General features: G+C 29.0%; 1 protein-coding gene across 2 annotated transcripts; it reads right to left on the reverse strand.

Annotated features, from left to right (window-relative positions):
* Positions 1-8,055: 8,055 nt before the first annotated feature.
* On the reverse strand, positions 8,056-11,584 carry LOC129984101 (probable ATP-dependent RNA helicase DDX43). Of its 2 annotated transcripts, XR_008785470.1 has the most exons (2): positions 9,257-11,584; positions 8,056-8,228 (listed from the first exon to the last, which is right to left on the reverse strand). XR_008785470.1 is itself a non-coding variant. In XM_056093882.1 (1 exon), exon 1 carries the CDS (start codon positions 11,472-11,474, stop codon positions 9,351-9,353), a length of 2,124 nt encoding a protein of 707 aa, XP_055949857.1. In that variant the 5' UTR covers positions 11,475-11,584; the 3' UTR covers positions 9,214-9,350. The 2 variants fall into 2 exon arrangements, 1 of the variants encoding a protein (XP_055949857.1); XM_056093882.1 differs by lacking the exon at positions 8,056-8,228 and having other exon boundaries at positions 9,214-11,584.
* Between the last annotated feature and the right edge of the window lie 4,483 nt (positions 11,585-16,067).

A 16,067-nucleotide genomic window follows, 5' to 3' on the forward strand; every position in this document is an offset into this window, starting at 1 on the left:
AGACATCACGACATGCGCAGAACGATTGAAAATTGAACAGAAGCGGTTTGTTTGGTACATGACATGTGACCGTGAATTGACCCCATTGGCCGAATTTTCTTAGATTTTTCAAAAGAATTATTTGCTCCTTTTGTTCATGGAATTTTCCCTCGATCCTTTTTGCTTGCACTTTTTATATATTCATTAAAGGGAGCTAGGGACTAACTGCATCTTTCAAATGTCGTCTATAAAAGTTAATCATTCCTGAAAATTTACGAAGCCCATGAATAATTTCAGAAAATTCATAGTTTGTTATGGCTTATATTTGCCATTTAGTGTTATGAAATATCGCAAAATATTAATTTATTCACTCCCATTACTGATTTCGATAAGTTGATACGTAGACAATACTGTGAATTCTATTAAATACTTCCTAAAGATATTCCTGAATTTCCGACGCTATTAAATATCGTTCAAATACGGAAAAGTACAATATACCCTAATGAAAACCTTATTAAGAAATGGTACATTCACTCTCCAAAGATTCATTAAATCAAAATTCATTTTTTAAATTCAAAAAGGTGTTATCGCTGTTTCTTGTTTGTCTTCTGCAAATGGGATGCGGTAATAGGCTTTAAGTAAATCCAATTTAGAATTATTATTATTTTTAAATGAGATAGAGGTCTTCAATTCTGGATTAAGGAGAGCAATTTGTAATTTAAGCGGGGATGATCTCCACATGTCCTCAGAGGGTTTCTGATTTTGTTATTAAATAAAGTAGGCTTGTCTACGGTGATTTTGATGGTCTTATATAATCGTTTTCCAGCAAAAGAAAAAAAAAAAAAAAAAAAAATTGAATTCTTGTTTGGTTATTTCTAATCTTCAGGATCTAAGTGTCTTGCTTTTGAATAAACTAATTTTTCATGAATAGTTATATAATGCTCAGTATTGTTGTCCATTTTAGAAGTTAGTAAAACAAATTCGGTTATTTCCGGAAATTGTGTCAAAATATTAGCAAATTTATAATTTCTGTTTAAGGTGTTACATTTTATTCATCAGCTGGTGATAAAATTTTATCAATAACGGCACAATCAATCAATTTTTTAATATCAATCAATAAATTAAACCAGTTAAGAAAATATGTATTCGAAATTTCTTTATTGACTTTGGCTATGTTAAAAAGCCACTGAAAACCACAGCGAAATCCCATATCAAGGGCTCTGAAACAATAGGATTTTAGTACCATTTGCAGTCGAATTTAAAGTCAAAATCAATTTGTCATTAAACATGGCTGGAACATCATTTTTTAGAAGATTTGGTTATATGATTTATAGATATTACAACATTCTGATAAAAAAATTAAGTATAATTATTCAACATAACTGGATATGTTCCATAATTTATTTAATACTAATGTATTATGCCTTATTTATTCCTTTTCCAATAAATCCCAAACAATTTAATCAAAGAATAATAAGTTCAGTCAATAAGAAAGTTAAAATTAGCTACATCACTGCCAAATAATACGAAATAAAAATTAGGAAACTGCCCAAAAATTTAATTTATATTATATATATTAAGTTTTAAGGTGATAGAAAAATTGTTTTTGTACAATAATTTTTCAGAATTAAATGCAGAAAAACACTAACATTTTGAAAATGTTTAATTACTTGCAGTCCTAGTTAAACGTGTGAAGGGGGAAAAAAAATCGCTCCGATTCGATCTGTCTGTACAGCACTCACAGACACATTTTTACTCTTTCGTACACGTAATAGTATAGAGAAAGTATAGTAATCGTCAAAAAATTTGAACTCGAGATTTTAATGAATTTTCATGTTTTAGACTTCCACAAGTTAGAAAAACACATTTTTTGTAAAATGCCTATCTGTGACAAAGATAACTCAAAAAATGCTCTGAGCTAGACGGTTGAAATTTGCAGATTTCTATCAAAGTTTCAATAAAATCTATCCAGAGGAATTACGCCTGTCCGAATATAAGTTAACACGATAATTACAAAACGATGAGAGCTAGATAGATAAAATTCAGTACACAGATTTAACTATAGTGAAGATACCTGTCGAATTTTGAACCAAATCCAACTGTGGGTTGACTGATTGTGTCGGTCTGTACTTTCATAAACATGTAAATGCGATAATTCAAAAACGCAAAGAATAAAATGTATCAAATTTGTAATACGATTTTGAGACTAAAAGTGCAATGTTGTGTCAAATTTTTTGTTTGAATCGGCTGAGATAAACGTGTCTAAAATATAAATTCGATTTTTGGTTACTATTAAGGCATGACAGGACTAATCGCCAATAACTCGTCAAGGATGACACGACGGATTCAGTAAAAATGCTAAATTCACGGCAAAAAGTAATATCTCGTATTTATTGTATACCAATGGTACGTGAAGCATTTACATCTGCCATGATAAGTTTATTAGAGAGTTATGCGAGAAAGTTTTCGGGAGATCATTCCTGTTGGTTATTGCTAGTAAACCTATATTTAAATTTAAAAATGAAGAACGATTAGAATGAATGAAATGTATATTTTTTCCCAGTTTATTGTAGCTGCTCCTCTGTTTAATCAAGATTTCAGTATCTGATTACTGCACAAATCAAATGATTTCTGAATGTAATAAATTCTGTAACTTCATTGTTGACATTCTTTCGGCCATATTACTCGAAATTAAGTATTTTGAAATCTTACAGAGGCAAGAGGAACAGATTGTTAGGCAGCTGTCTAGGGATCTCAAAGCTCCCCCCACCGCACCTTTCCGGTGATATCAGAGCAAGAATTTTGTGTTTTTATTTAATTTCCAAACGGCATATAATTACATTTATTCAAATTAAAGTAATTTATCATTTAAATGTTGAAAAACGTTATTTTCATGCTTCCGAATTTGCTTATAATTAGTCCAAATATTTTCTCGATTGTCTGACTAACTCACAAATCAAGAATTGGAATATATAACTAAATTAACTAAACTCAGTGGCACTACAGCTCATGTGGGCCAAGGCCTACAGTGCCCATATCTGTTTTCTTGACCGAAGGCCCTGGGGTACAAAGGCATATGTCTCGGTTAGGTGCTCAGCTTAATGTGGAACCCCCAGTGTTTAGTTCCCAAGCATGCTTGGTCCTCAGTTTATCAATCCACCGAAGAGATAAAAGGCTGAGTCGATCTTCCCAGTCTGTGGATCGAACCTGGGACCTGTGAGTTGAGAAGCGCCACTACGCCACCGGGCTTCTATTAGAATATCTAGATTTCATTTAAAAGTTTTGTAATTTTTTCAATCATTTTCCTCACTATTAAATTATTTACCTTTTTTTATGCACAAGATATCGATACCCTCTTGAAGGTGGTTCACATTTAAATATTTTGCTATTTCAGTTTGCTATTACATCTGCCACTTAAAAACTGCCTACACAGAAATTAAGTAAAATTCAATAAAAAAAATTGGCATTGGCAATTAAATGGGGTTTTCAAAAGAGATTTATTTGATCATATACAGAGGCTATGCATTGTTACATCGGAATTTACAGATAAATATATGTCTCTTGATTAAGAATGAATTGACAGTTTTGTACAACACTAAATTTCCGAATCCAATACAGTAGAAATGAAATTTTTTTATTGGCGTTTCAGCACAAATTATTTGTATATGACAAATACGGAAATTATCATTTTGTGTATTTTCATCACACAGATACACATACATAAAAAAATCTTTTATCACTTTTTATACCCCCCCCCCTTCAAATATATTTGCAAAGACCACATTCAGCATCACTGGGAATGGACGTACTCATCACATAAATGGATAAATGATTTAATTAAATAAAATCTTAGACAATATTAGAGAATTAAAATAAATAAATATTAGAATTGATATCTAAAGAATATATGAACTTACAAAAATCGTAAGTTTTACTAAATCATAATTATAGTATTTTTTTTTTAATAAAAAGATTAAAAAATAAAGATAAAAATTATGACATAGATAAAATAACAAGGATACATTTAGAGAGCAAATTATAGCAATTTGAATAGGTTATACCTTTTAGTTCCTGATTAAAAACATCTCTGCTTCCCTTGATTGTAATTGAAAAAGTTTACTTTTTAAATTCAGGTTTTCAATAAAAACAATTATCAATAAATAGCATGGTTTTTCACATTTTTCTCTCTTTTGTAGATTTCAGATTTGAGTGAAAGAGGCTTTTTGATACAATACATAGTTCATACATAGAATACATACAAGAAAATACATAGTTCTTAAAACTTTTCAAGATAATTCTCCCCTTTAATGAACAGCATAACAAAACTAAGATTGATATTGTACGCATCAGAATAATTTAAAAGATTCATACAGACTTGGGCAGAAAAAAATTCAAATAGACTCAAAATTTTGTGGACAAAATAACTAAGCACAAAGCATGTGCAATAGCATTCATGTTGCATTCTAATTATGAGGAAATAACTTTTTGTATGTCCAAAAATTTAAACCATTCGTTTGAAAAGAAATGTAAACATATAGTTGGAACTAAAAATACCATTAAAATAAGTTTTTTTTTAAACTTTTTTTTTCTTAAATAATAAAAAATAACTGCATTTTGTAAAATATGCTTCAACTTTGTTACAAGCAGATTAAAATTTTTAATGCTCCATTTTGTACTCTTTAAACAGACTTTTTCTAAATGACAATAAAAATGCATAAGGCATTGATTACTGATTTTGCATAAATTCAGAACCAAGATAGTCAATCAATAATTTTATTCATGAAAAATGGAAGTATTCATAGCGGTCAATAAATTTTCTAATAGCACTCTTATATCATCACACACTGAATTTTAAAGTTGATACTGTTGAGGAAGGAAACTAAACCATACATACATGAAAAATAAAAGTAACTTGATACATCAATTCTTTTTAGAATGACAATTATCATTTGAGGTTTATTTTTGTCAGCAGGATATGAATTTGAATTCATTTTCATCTATATTTATATAAAATTAGCAATGTTAAACAGCTACTTTTCTGTTCCATTCTCTTATATTAGATTAAATATGATAAACCAGAACTAATTATACAAAAATAAATTCTGTTTAAATTTTTAAAAAATACTTATTAATAGTCAATCTAAAATATCCCTTTATAAACAAAATATTGGACTAAAAAATGAATCACAAATTTTTAAAAAAATTTATTAATTACGATTCATTTTTATTTTTAATATTTTTTTCTACCACTTTTTCTAACTATTCACTTTTTTTTTTCATCTTTTTTTTTACTGCAACAATTTCTACATATTTATCAGCAGATTTAGAAAGCTCATCAATGCATTTCTCTAAATATTTTATTTCAATTTCATCCTGTTTATCAAGCATTTTTTTTTATTGTTTAGCTATTTCTACAGTCCTCACTTCCCTTTTCCATTCTCGTGGCATTTGTGCTAGGATCATATTGTTGTCTTGCCATCACTGATGAAGCAAGCAATTCTTTATTCATAACAATGTTTTTAATATCACAATCTAGATTACTCATACAGTCACAAATAATTCTTAGCACTACATAAGACCTTTCTTATACATTTCCCACCTCAATACTTTTATTTATACTAAACCTCCTTTCCACAGTTCCTTTGTCCATGGCTTAACAAAAGGCATTTTTGAATACAAGACCAAACATTGGTAAGTTTGGACTTTAAATAGTGGAAGAGAAAATCATGTAGGTGCAATTTTTCACCATCAAAATTTTAAAAATCTGGAGCATTTTCAAAAATTATTGTATTTACAAAATCAATAAAATCCTCTTAAATTTCATCACAGGCAGAGATTTTTAAATAATTCAGATCTAAAAGACTACTTATGCAGAATTCCATTTTCCAAAGGCAACTATGTTTGTCATTGATGAGATTTTTTTTTTTAGAACTGAGCTCAATAAATATCTTACTAAGCTGAAAATAATAGAGATGACAACAAATACTATTTTGATTATAGGAAATTTTAAATCTCAGCATAAATTTAATATTTTATCATCAAAAACATTTTTTAAAGAATACAATACTTGAATTTTTTCTAGCTACAAAACCAAAATTTTCTGTTAGCGGATATTTCCAACATTTTCAAATTTACTTAAATTTATTTTTGTTATTGATGCCTTTTAAAATTTTGGGTTATAGAAACTTTCAACCATCAGAAACTTATTGGACTGTGATAATTCAAGAAGTTTTTATGGAGTGCTGTGTTAATTAAATTTAAACATCTTGAAAATTGATTTATTTTTTAAAAAGTTTTTAAGGACTCTATGCAAACCCACTTAAATATTTCTTGGAGTAATTGCAGATTAAGTAACTATTTGAATAACAGAGCTTCATTGGAAAGAGAAATATTTAAATCTCATCATATTAACGTAAGCATATTTAAACACAAATTTTATTGGAAAACTAATAGCTCTGTTCACAAAGTAATGAATTTCAACCTTCTTTTTATTTGACTCCCGAGCACAATAAAGAACTGTCATTTTAATTCAAAATATATATGTTTAAAACTCCAGACGTTTCTACTCTGTGGCTAATTATTGTTGAAAACTCTGGATAATTATGATAAAATATTTCTGACATGTAAAAATGCTGAGTTTCATGAACTTTCTTTTATGCTATAATTTGTTTCAAGTTAACATATTAGTTTATTGTCAATTATATTCTATGATTTCTTGCATCTTCTTAAAAATATAACTTTTCACATCAAATTTTTCTTAAATATCAATAATTCACTTAACGATTAATTTATGATTTAAGAGGAGATTAGGCTATTTCCTTAGAAATTCTCTAAATTGCTCAAAATTTAAAATAATTCTAGGATCATTTTTTGGAAATCATTGATTGGGATTTATAGTCATCTTTTATTTTGTCTGTAAGCTTTTAAGATTTAAGGAAGGTTTGAAGAAAACTTGTAATATCCCTAATGTTTCTTATACAAGCTCTGCAGTACCCCAAATGATTTAAAAGAAAAACACTTACCTTCTTCCCAAATAGAATTCCATTTTAAAAGTTTAGTTTGAGATTTTATTTACTCATAATCTAGATTAAAATTTTCAGCAAGCATTCATAAGTAAAATCTGATACAAAAACTAAACTGCATAAAAAACATGCAAAACTATAGAATGAAGAGAAATATTATATATCAAGCACTTAGCTATTACTTTTACAAACATTTAATACGAAAAAAAATTGTCTTTTAAAAAATTACTTGCATAAAAAAAAATTTTAAAAATTGTCTGGATTACTAATTGTTATTCATTTTTTTTTATATGCAAATATAAATTTAAAAACTTTTATATCTTATATCTGCTCTAATGTTTACTAATTCATGCATTTCATATATCACAATAAGTAATAAATCAAAGGTGGGAATAAACAGCTATTTTCACACAAATATCTTTTAATGACAGTAATATAAGTTCCAGTTGCACAATAAAATCTTTGAAACACAATTCTCTTATGATAATGAAATTCATTAGGAATAACATATGTTTAGTAGTTCCAATCAGGATTTGAGATTAAGAACATAGTTCTTTCTTCTAATATATTCCATAATTTGTATAGCATATTAAAAACTTTATAAACTTAAAAACTTTAAACTCATGCGGAAAAAAAAAAAAAAAAAAACTGAAAGTAAATCTTTGTTCAAAATGGTGTAATCTTTATAAAATGCAAATAAATACTTAGTGATTTTAATATTATGATGAGCAGCAAAAGATGCAAAATAAATTACAATTTTAGTAAAAAATAAGTCATTTTTTGATATTCTTAACTAACCAGGGTATTTCAATTACGGAAATAAAGAAATACTGATTTAAAAATAAATTTATGGAATAACTTAAGATCTTTCTATATATATATATATATATATATATATATATATATATATATATATATATTATTTAATCTAACTATTATATTTTTAATTAGTCTTCATTTTTTATTTACTTGTATATAAAACAAATTCAAATGTAAAGATTTTTAACAAAGATATATCCATTACATTGTTAAATGACATATTTTAAAATTGAAAATAAGTAAAAAAATAGTCTAATTTGATAAGCACATTAAAAATTTATGAATAAACAAAGGAAATGAAAACGTAAGCACACACACAAACACATACATTTAACTCACCTAATATGAGAAAATAACCAATGATTGTCAAGAATGAATTGCTTCCCAATTAGCAATACTGATGAACAACTAAAAGAAAAGAGCCTTAATCACCAACTTTAAATCCCAAAATCTGTTTAATATATTATATTGCATTCATTTACAGCAATAGCTATCAATCAAGAAATGTCTATTACTTGAGAAACCAATTAATTCTTTCAGAGTTGCCACACAAATCTGGAAAAAAATTTCCCCGTTTTTTTCCCTGTATGGATATTCAAGATATGCGAATAGCACTCTTATGCTTATGATTTTAAGGAGTGGAAAATGTAAGGAAAGGAAGCAACAATTTAACATTAGTCGAAATAATAGCATATTAAAAGCTTTATATTTACATACAGAAAAAAAAAATTATTTATTAACTAGAATTTAGCAAGACAAAATTTATATATTATCTCTCATACTCTTTAATTGTAAAATTAAGAACTCAGATGAAATAAAACATAAAACAATTTTATTATCATGATACAAATTATTTAATGATTGCTTAACAAAAAATATTACAAAGCCAGATAAATTTTTTTTTTATTAATTCATATTTGCCAATTTATGCATTTCAGCAACATTTTCTGAAACTTTTGCATATTTTTCAGCCATTAGTTCCATGGAGTTAATGGACCTAATCTGTAACAAATAACATACGGCAATTCTGTATGGCCTAACATACATTTTTTAACTATTTCGCTTTCAGTGAACATATAAGAAAATATTTCCAATATGTTATTGAATGCACTAAAGAATGACAGTAACATAACACATTTTAATGCCCACAAAAATATCACTTTAAACTATTGTTCTTAAACAGAAAATAGCTTTTTAACGTTTTATTCATTATTGATTTTCTGATTAAGTATATTAAAAAAAATTCTAACAAACAAACAAAGTGGCAAAAGAATTTATATACATATTTATTACAAAAACTATTTCCTCAAATTAGTTAATAGGCAAAAATATAGAAAAACAGGCAATTATTTTTAAATTAAGACAAAGACACAAAAATGAATGCGCACACAAATATGCAAAAATGTTTCCGATTTATATAAATAAAAAAGTGATACCTGTACATTCAATGCCAGACTAACTAAGCAGATATCCATACAAAAGAGACTATATACATTCTTCTATGTTAGCAGAATTTAACAGGGAAATAGATCAAAAACGCCTACGGCCACCACCACGTCCTCTACGTCTAAAACCACCTTCAGCATCTTCTGCTTCTTTTTTACGTTTCCAAGCTCGGTAACGATCAGCCATATCATACAATTCTTTAGGGACAAATTGGTCAGCCTCTTCAAGGATTTTTATGAAGCTCTCAGCATGCATCCAATCTTGTCGAGTAAATATGGATATTGCAGTTCCAGTTCGGCCAGCACGGCCAGTTCGACCTACACGATGAACATACTCTTCAATATTATGTGGAAAATACATATTAAATACATGTGTTATATCTTTAACATCAAGCCCCCTGGAAGCTACATCAGTAGCAATCAAAATTTTAACATATCCAGTTTTTATATCATTGAGGGCTTGTTCTCGATCTATTTGTTCTCTGTCTCCATGAATTGATTGAAGTTCGACTCCTCGCAATATTAAATCACTTGATATATCATCTGCAACACTTTTTCGCTCAACAAACACAATGACTTTTTCGTCATCTTTCATAGAAGCCAAAAATTCTTCTAATATTGCTCGTCTGTCCTCATCTTCAGCAAATATCACTTGTTGAGTAACTGAGTGAACAGCAGCTAAATCAAGAGCACCAACATTTACTTTAATTGGTTTCTTCATGTATCTAGCAGCTAATTTTTGAATTTCATTGGTCCAAGTAGCACTGGTCATTATGGTTTGTCGATCCGGACGGATATCAAGTACAATTTTACGAATCTGAGGTTCAAAACCCAAATCTAACATACGATCCGCTTCATCCAAAACAAGATATGTTACACCAGAAACATTTATGATTTTGTTCATAACAAGATCATTCAATCTTCCTGGAGTTGCTATGACAATATCCACACCTTTGGTTACAACATTAATTTGGTCCCTTCTGCTGCCACCTCCATAAATGCATACACTTGTAATATTGCAATAGGAGTATTTTCTAGCTTCAACTTCAATTTGTTGAGCTAACTCTCGTGTTGGAGCTAAAATAACGCAGCTTGGTCCAACACGTTCTTCTCGGGGGGTAATTTGTCCAACAATATGGATGAGTGCCGGAAATAAAAAGGCTATAGTCTTTCCAGTACCAGTTTGGGCAATACCAATCAGATCATAACCACTCATGATAATTGGCCAAGCCTGACTCTGAATTGGAGATGGTTTTGAAAAATCTTGTTTTTTCAGTTCTTCCAATAATTCAGGATAATGCTGGAAGGCTTGCTCAAATGTAGTAACAGGATTAGGAATAGGTTTATTATCATCAGTATCTACATTCATCACAGTTATGTTGTTATTTTCAGCTCTAAATTGATTTACTTCTTGTTTAGTCATAGCTGCTACAACTGGATCTTCTTTGTAAAAATTCTTTATTAATTTTGGAAGTGCTGCAAGTTGCTTCTCTTTTTCTTCATGATACTTTTTATTCAGCTCATCCCAATCAATAAATGTGTTGATTCCATCTGCTTTAACTTCATTGGTAAAAGATGATGTATTTTCAGAATTATTAGGATTATGGAAGTTTCTATTTGTTGACATCCTTCCAAAATCCGTAGTTAATTCTTCTATCATAGTTTTAGCCTTTTCGCGTGCTTCTGGAGATCCTGTAAGACGAACTGATGTAGATCCCTCTACATCGCTATCTTGAAGGATTTTAATATGCGCGCCGCTTTCTGTTTGTAATTCTTGTATTTTTGAGCCACCACGACCAATGACTCTTCCTACAAAATTTGAATCAATCTGAATTTCAGAAGATTCTTCATTTGATCTCCAATTTCTCTCGTTCCGACCACCACGCGAGGTTTCTTCCTTTGATCGCCAATTTCTCTCGTTACGACCACCTCGCGATGATTCTTCATTTGGTCGCCAATTTCTCTCGTTACGACCGCCTCGTGAAAATGTTCTTCTTCCTCTATTAGAAAAATCATTTTCACTGTTCCTAGGCCTGTCTTCTCTAAAGTTACCACCGGCACCATTGGCGGAATATTCCTTATTATATGAATTGGAATTATAACTTCTTCCTCGAGGTGCATCATTCGATCTTGCATGCGGCTGTTCATTCCTGGAAATTACAGGTTGTACAGGCAAAAATTCTTCACCATCATCCCAATATTCCTCCATTTTTTTACTGAAAATTTAAAAATAATTTCAATTACAAGTGACAAGCAAATACAAATTCTTGATTGTTTCAAGAATTACCGTTCAGAACCGACAGTAATGAAAATACAATAATGCGCAAGTGTTGCCAAAAATATACAACTTATAGGCCTTAATTTATTTTCGATGGATTATCTTTGCTACCAGCGGCGCTCTACAGCTAAGGTATTATCGTATAGAGATGCATAATCTAAGAATATTTGAATAACAAATACTTTTACTATTGTTAAATATTTATTCCAAGTAACGGCTTTTCAGTCACCCTTTTAATTAAAATTATTAATTTTTTATTGATAGTAAGATTTATTAATTGTAATTAATACTTAATTAATTTACTTAAGTAAAGTATGATTAACTTAATTCATCTATTTAAGCCTACTTTCTAATTTTATTTCTATTCATAACCATTTATTTATTTAAGTTAAATATTTTCAAAAAAAAAAAAAAATTTAAAAATGTAATTTATTTAATAGTTTTACTTTAGTTCTATATTCTATTAATAGATGGCGCCAATAAAGAATGGTAATAACAGGTCATTTCGAAAGTTTTTCTTATGCCAAGTCACTGAAAATCAACAAGTCAAGTGTGTCACAAGAATTAAATTAAAATTAAATTTTTTTGTCAAAAGCTTGGAAAGAATAAAGAATAAGGTTGGTTATTGAAATCATTAATATCGATAAAAAATATAGAAAACTTTTACTAAGAATATATATATATATATCCTGTCAAAGTTATAATACAAATAAGGAAAAAAGATTGCTGAATAAAAATTAGGTATATCAAGTAGCGTAACAATTATGTAAACTATTTTGGTATATTTAAAAATATATGCAAGATCCAAGTTTTTTTTTAATGATTAATAATTTTGTTATTATTATTTTTATATATTTGTTCCAATTAATTGTTGTTTCAAGACCATTCTTAATTATTAAAAAACTTTCTCAAGAGCATGTTAAAAGTTTCTAAAAAATTTAAAATAAAAATTTGTCTATTCATTATATAACATTTCCTTAACGAATTTTTAGTTCAATATAATATCAATAGATGGCGGCTAAGGTATGAATACGGTTAGAATATATAGTAATCGTCAAAAAATTCGAATTCGAAATTATGAAGAACTCCACGTTTTAGAACTCCCTGAGTTCGAAAAACACATTTTTGGAAAATGTTCGTCTGTCTGTCTGTCATAAAGATTACTCAAAAACGCTTCGAGCTAGACCGATGAAATTTGATGTATGGTCTTTACACCGTATTTGCCGGCGTCCTAGCTTAAGCGTAGTGCATCTTCCCTGTGATTTGTGCGTCCCGGTTCGAGCAGGGTTGTTTCTTCCTCTATGTTCCGTCTGTAAGGTGTATAAAAATGCCCCCCCCCACCTGTAAAAAATGGTTGTACAAGCGAGTGTGTGAGGAACATCTTCATACGAGCTTGAAGTCAAACTTCTGCCCTCGGGTGCTCAGGGATCTTTATCCTCAGAAACTACTGCATCCCCTTGCCGTGGTAATTTGGACACGACATCATCATCACTGTATTTCTAGATTTCTATCAAAATTTGAGCAATATCCATTCAAAGGAAGCCTTGCTATTAGAATATAAGTTAATACGATAACTACAAAACGAAAACAGCCTGTAATAAAACTGTGCACACAGATTTAAAATCGATATTACAGACATTCATAAAATTTGGAACCAAATCCAACAAGGAGCTGACAGCCTGTAAACTCCTTGTCAAAAGGGGTGGCGGCAGAAGTTTGCCGACGGGAGGGCAAGACAAATCCGGCATGGAGGCAAGCAGAATTTCTCTAATTTGGCGTCAAAATAGCTCATAACTAATTTTTATATTTAATTAAAGGAAATTAAGTATTACTTAGCTTTTTTAATTCGGGTACGAACCCTTTCTTTCATTATTAAAAAGTTACAAAGTAATTTATTAAATATTGTTCTCAGTTTATTTTACTGACCATCAAAAGATTGTCAGTATTTGAATCTATTTTTTTATGAGACTCTTGATATTTACTCGCTCTGATATCCAATTATGGAAAAAAATATAATTATATTTCATTCTAGATTGTATTATATAGATTATTATGTACAACATAGTTTGCACCTGAACAAATGAATTTTCTTACCATGGAAGCTATATAAAATGAATGTAGAAAATCAATTCACAAAGTTTTATAAAAAAAAATTTTAGAAATCCAAAATAATAAATTAAAAAAATATTCGATGTTCCAGCCCCAAATCGATTTTTTAGCTCAGTTCCCTAAATAAAATAATTTTTATAAAAATTGGAACAACGAGCAGGAATTCGAATGTATTTCGAATCTATGACGAATAAGCGCGCGCACAGCAAAAAATTACTATACTTCGGACACGAACAATATAGAATGCCGAAAAAATACAAAGACGTTGTTTCTTAAGAAGAGTGGACATTTTGTAAACATATGTACAAATTTATTATTTATGTAAGATATGAAAAATATACTTGGGAAAAATGGAATATAAAAATAGAAAAACTTAAATATTAGGTTTCCCATGTATTTATTTTTCAATGTATATTTAAGATTAAAACAAGTGGGAGTGGTTTCCTAAAAATTTATCGCTCACTCTCTAATAAACTTGACATGCCAAAGAACGCCTTACATGGCATTCGTGTACAATAGTTACGAAATATTAACCTTTGGTGTGAATTTAGCCTTTTTATTGAATCTATTGTAGCATCCTTGGCGAGTTATTTGGCGATTAATCCCTAGAATGCGTTAATAGTATCCAAAAATCGAATTTGTATTTTAGACACGTTTTTCTCAATCGATTGAAACAAAATTTTGAAACGAAACTGCACTTGTAGTCACAAAATCACAGAGCAAATTTGATATATATTTTTTATTATAATGTTTAAGTCATTGTTTTCGAATTATCGAGTTTGCATTTTTCTGAAAGCTCAGATTGACAGACAATCAATCCGTGGTTGGATTTAGCTTAAAATTTGACAGGACTTTATACTGCAGATGTTGAATTGGTGTAACGAATTTTACCGATCTAGCTCCCATTGTTCTGTAATTCTTGTGCTAACTTATATTCGAACAGCCGGACGGGCAAACTTTTTCTGAACGTATTTCATTCAAAATTTGATAGAAATCTGAAAATTTGGCGTAAAGACAGCAAAAAAAATTTCATCTGTCAAGCTCAAAAAGTTTTACAGTATCTGTCACAGACAGACGGATATTTTCTAAACACTTGTTGAAAAACACATAAAAACGTGTGAAAACGTGACAGATGGATATTTTCTAAAAACATGTAAAACTCAGGGAGATCTAAAGCATGGAGATTCTTTAAAATCTCCAGTTCAAATTTTTTGACGATTACTATACTTCCTCTATACTATATATACGAGAAAGTAAAAATCAATGCATTTTATTAAAAAAAACAATTAGATCTTAAATATGAACTCTCCTGTCTTCATTTTTAGGCACGTAGTCTTATGGTTAAATACTTTTTTCCTTCGAAGCTATTGCAAGCTAATATTCTTCTGAAAAATGAATTTTATTCCATCAGTTGCACATACTCGTTTTTCTTAATCGCTTCGTATACAATTACGAGTCTGAATTGCGCATCGAATAATTAAAGTTTTAATTTGCAATTAAGGGAAAATATTAAATAATTTAAAATGTAAAAATCACTTGAAAACGTATCATTACCTCAAGTGCCTTTATATTAATCTAGGGATTAAAATAATAATAATTATCCCAAATAAGATGTGCCATCTAATTAGGGAAATAAGTAAATTCGTATCTGAAGTGGTTAATGGGTTATATATGAATATTCTATGAATAACTATTTTAATCATCAACTTATCAAGATATCTTTATCCAAAGTCTATTAAAAATTTAGAAGAACCTGAAATTGTATAGATTTTGCTGCGAAAAGTTATTAAAAGAAAAAATTAAAAAGAAAATTTTTAAAAATGCCTTTCCCGATAATATAGTTTCAATACTGAATGCAGAATCTGACGAATTTAGGTGGTAATTTATTTAATAAATTTAATTCGTACGTGGATAAGGTCTTTAGCATAGCTGAAAAACTACCATATCACATATATTTATTTTTTTTGTCATCAATCGAAGTAGGTAATATTTCTTTAGTGTAATAAGTGCAGCCTGTAAATTAGATTGCTAAAAACAGATATTTTAATGTTAAATAATTCATAGTTATAGAATTTACTTACTCCAATGATTTATAATGAATTAACATGATTTGACTACAACAAAATAAATCTTCTTAGTATACATATTGCATAAATGTCTAGAGAAACGAGTATTTTATTAAATTTAATCTAACCGTTAAATTGATTTTAGTCAGAGAAATCTCATAGTGAAATAAATAAAATAAATTTACTAATTCGTTACCGAGGAAGTAACAATTAATTGAAAAAAATGACGATTAATTTTAGAACTATTATTTATTGAATTCTGAATTAGGGGAAACAACTCTATCGCCCTGACCATGTATAATTTAAAAGTATATTTCCCTAACTTCACTTGCAGGTAATCAAAATACTC

Source organism: Argiope bruennichi, chromosome 9 (genome assembly GCF_947563725.1).
Source record: "Argiope bruennichi chromosome 9, qqArgBrue1.1, whole genome shotgun sequence".
Classification (NCBI taxonomy): domain Eukaryota; kingdom Metazoa; phylum Arthropoda; class Arachnida; order Araneae; family Araneidae; genus Argiope; species Argiope bruennichi.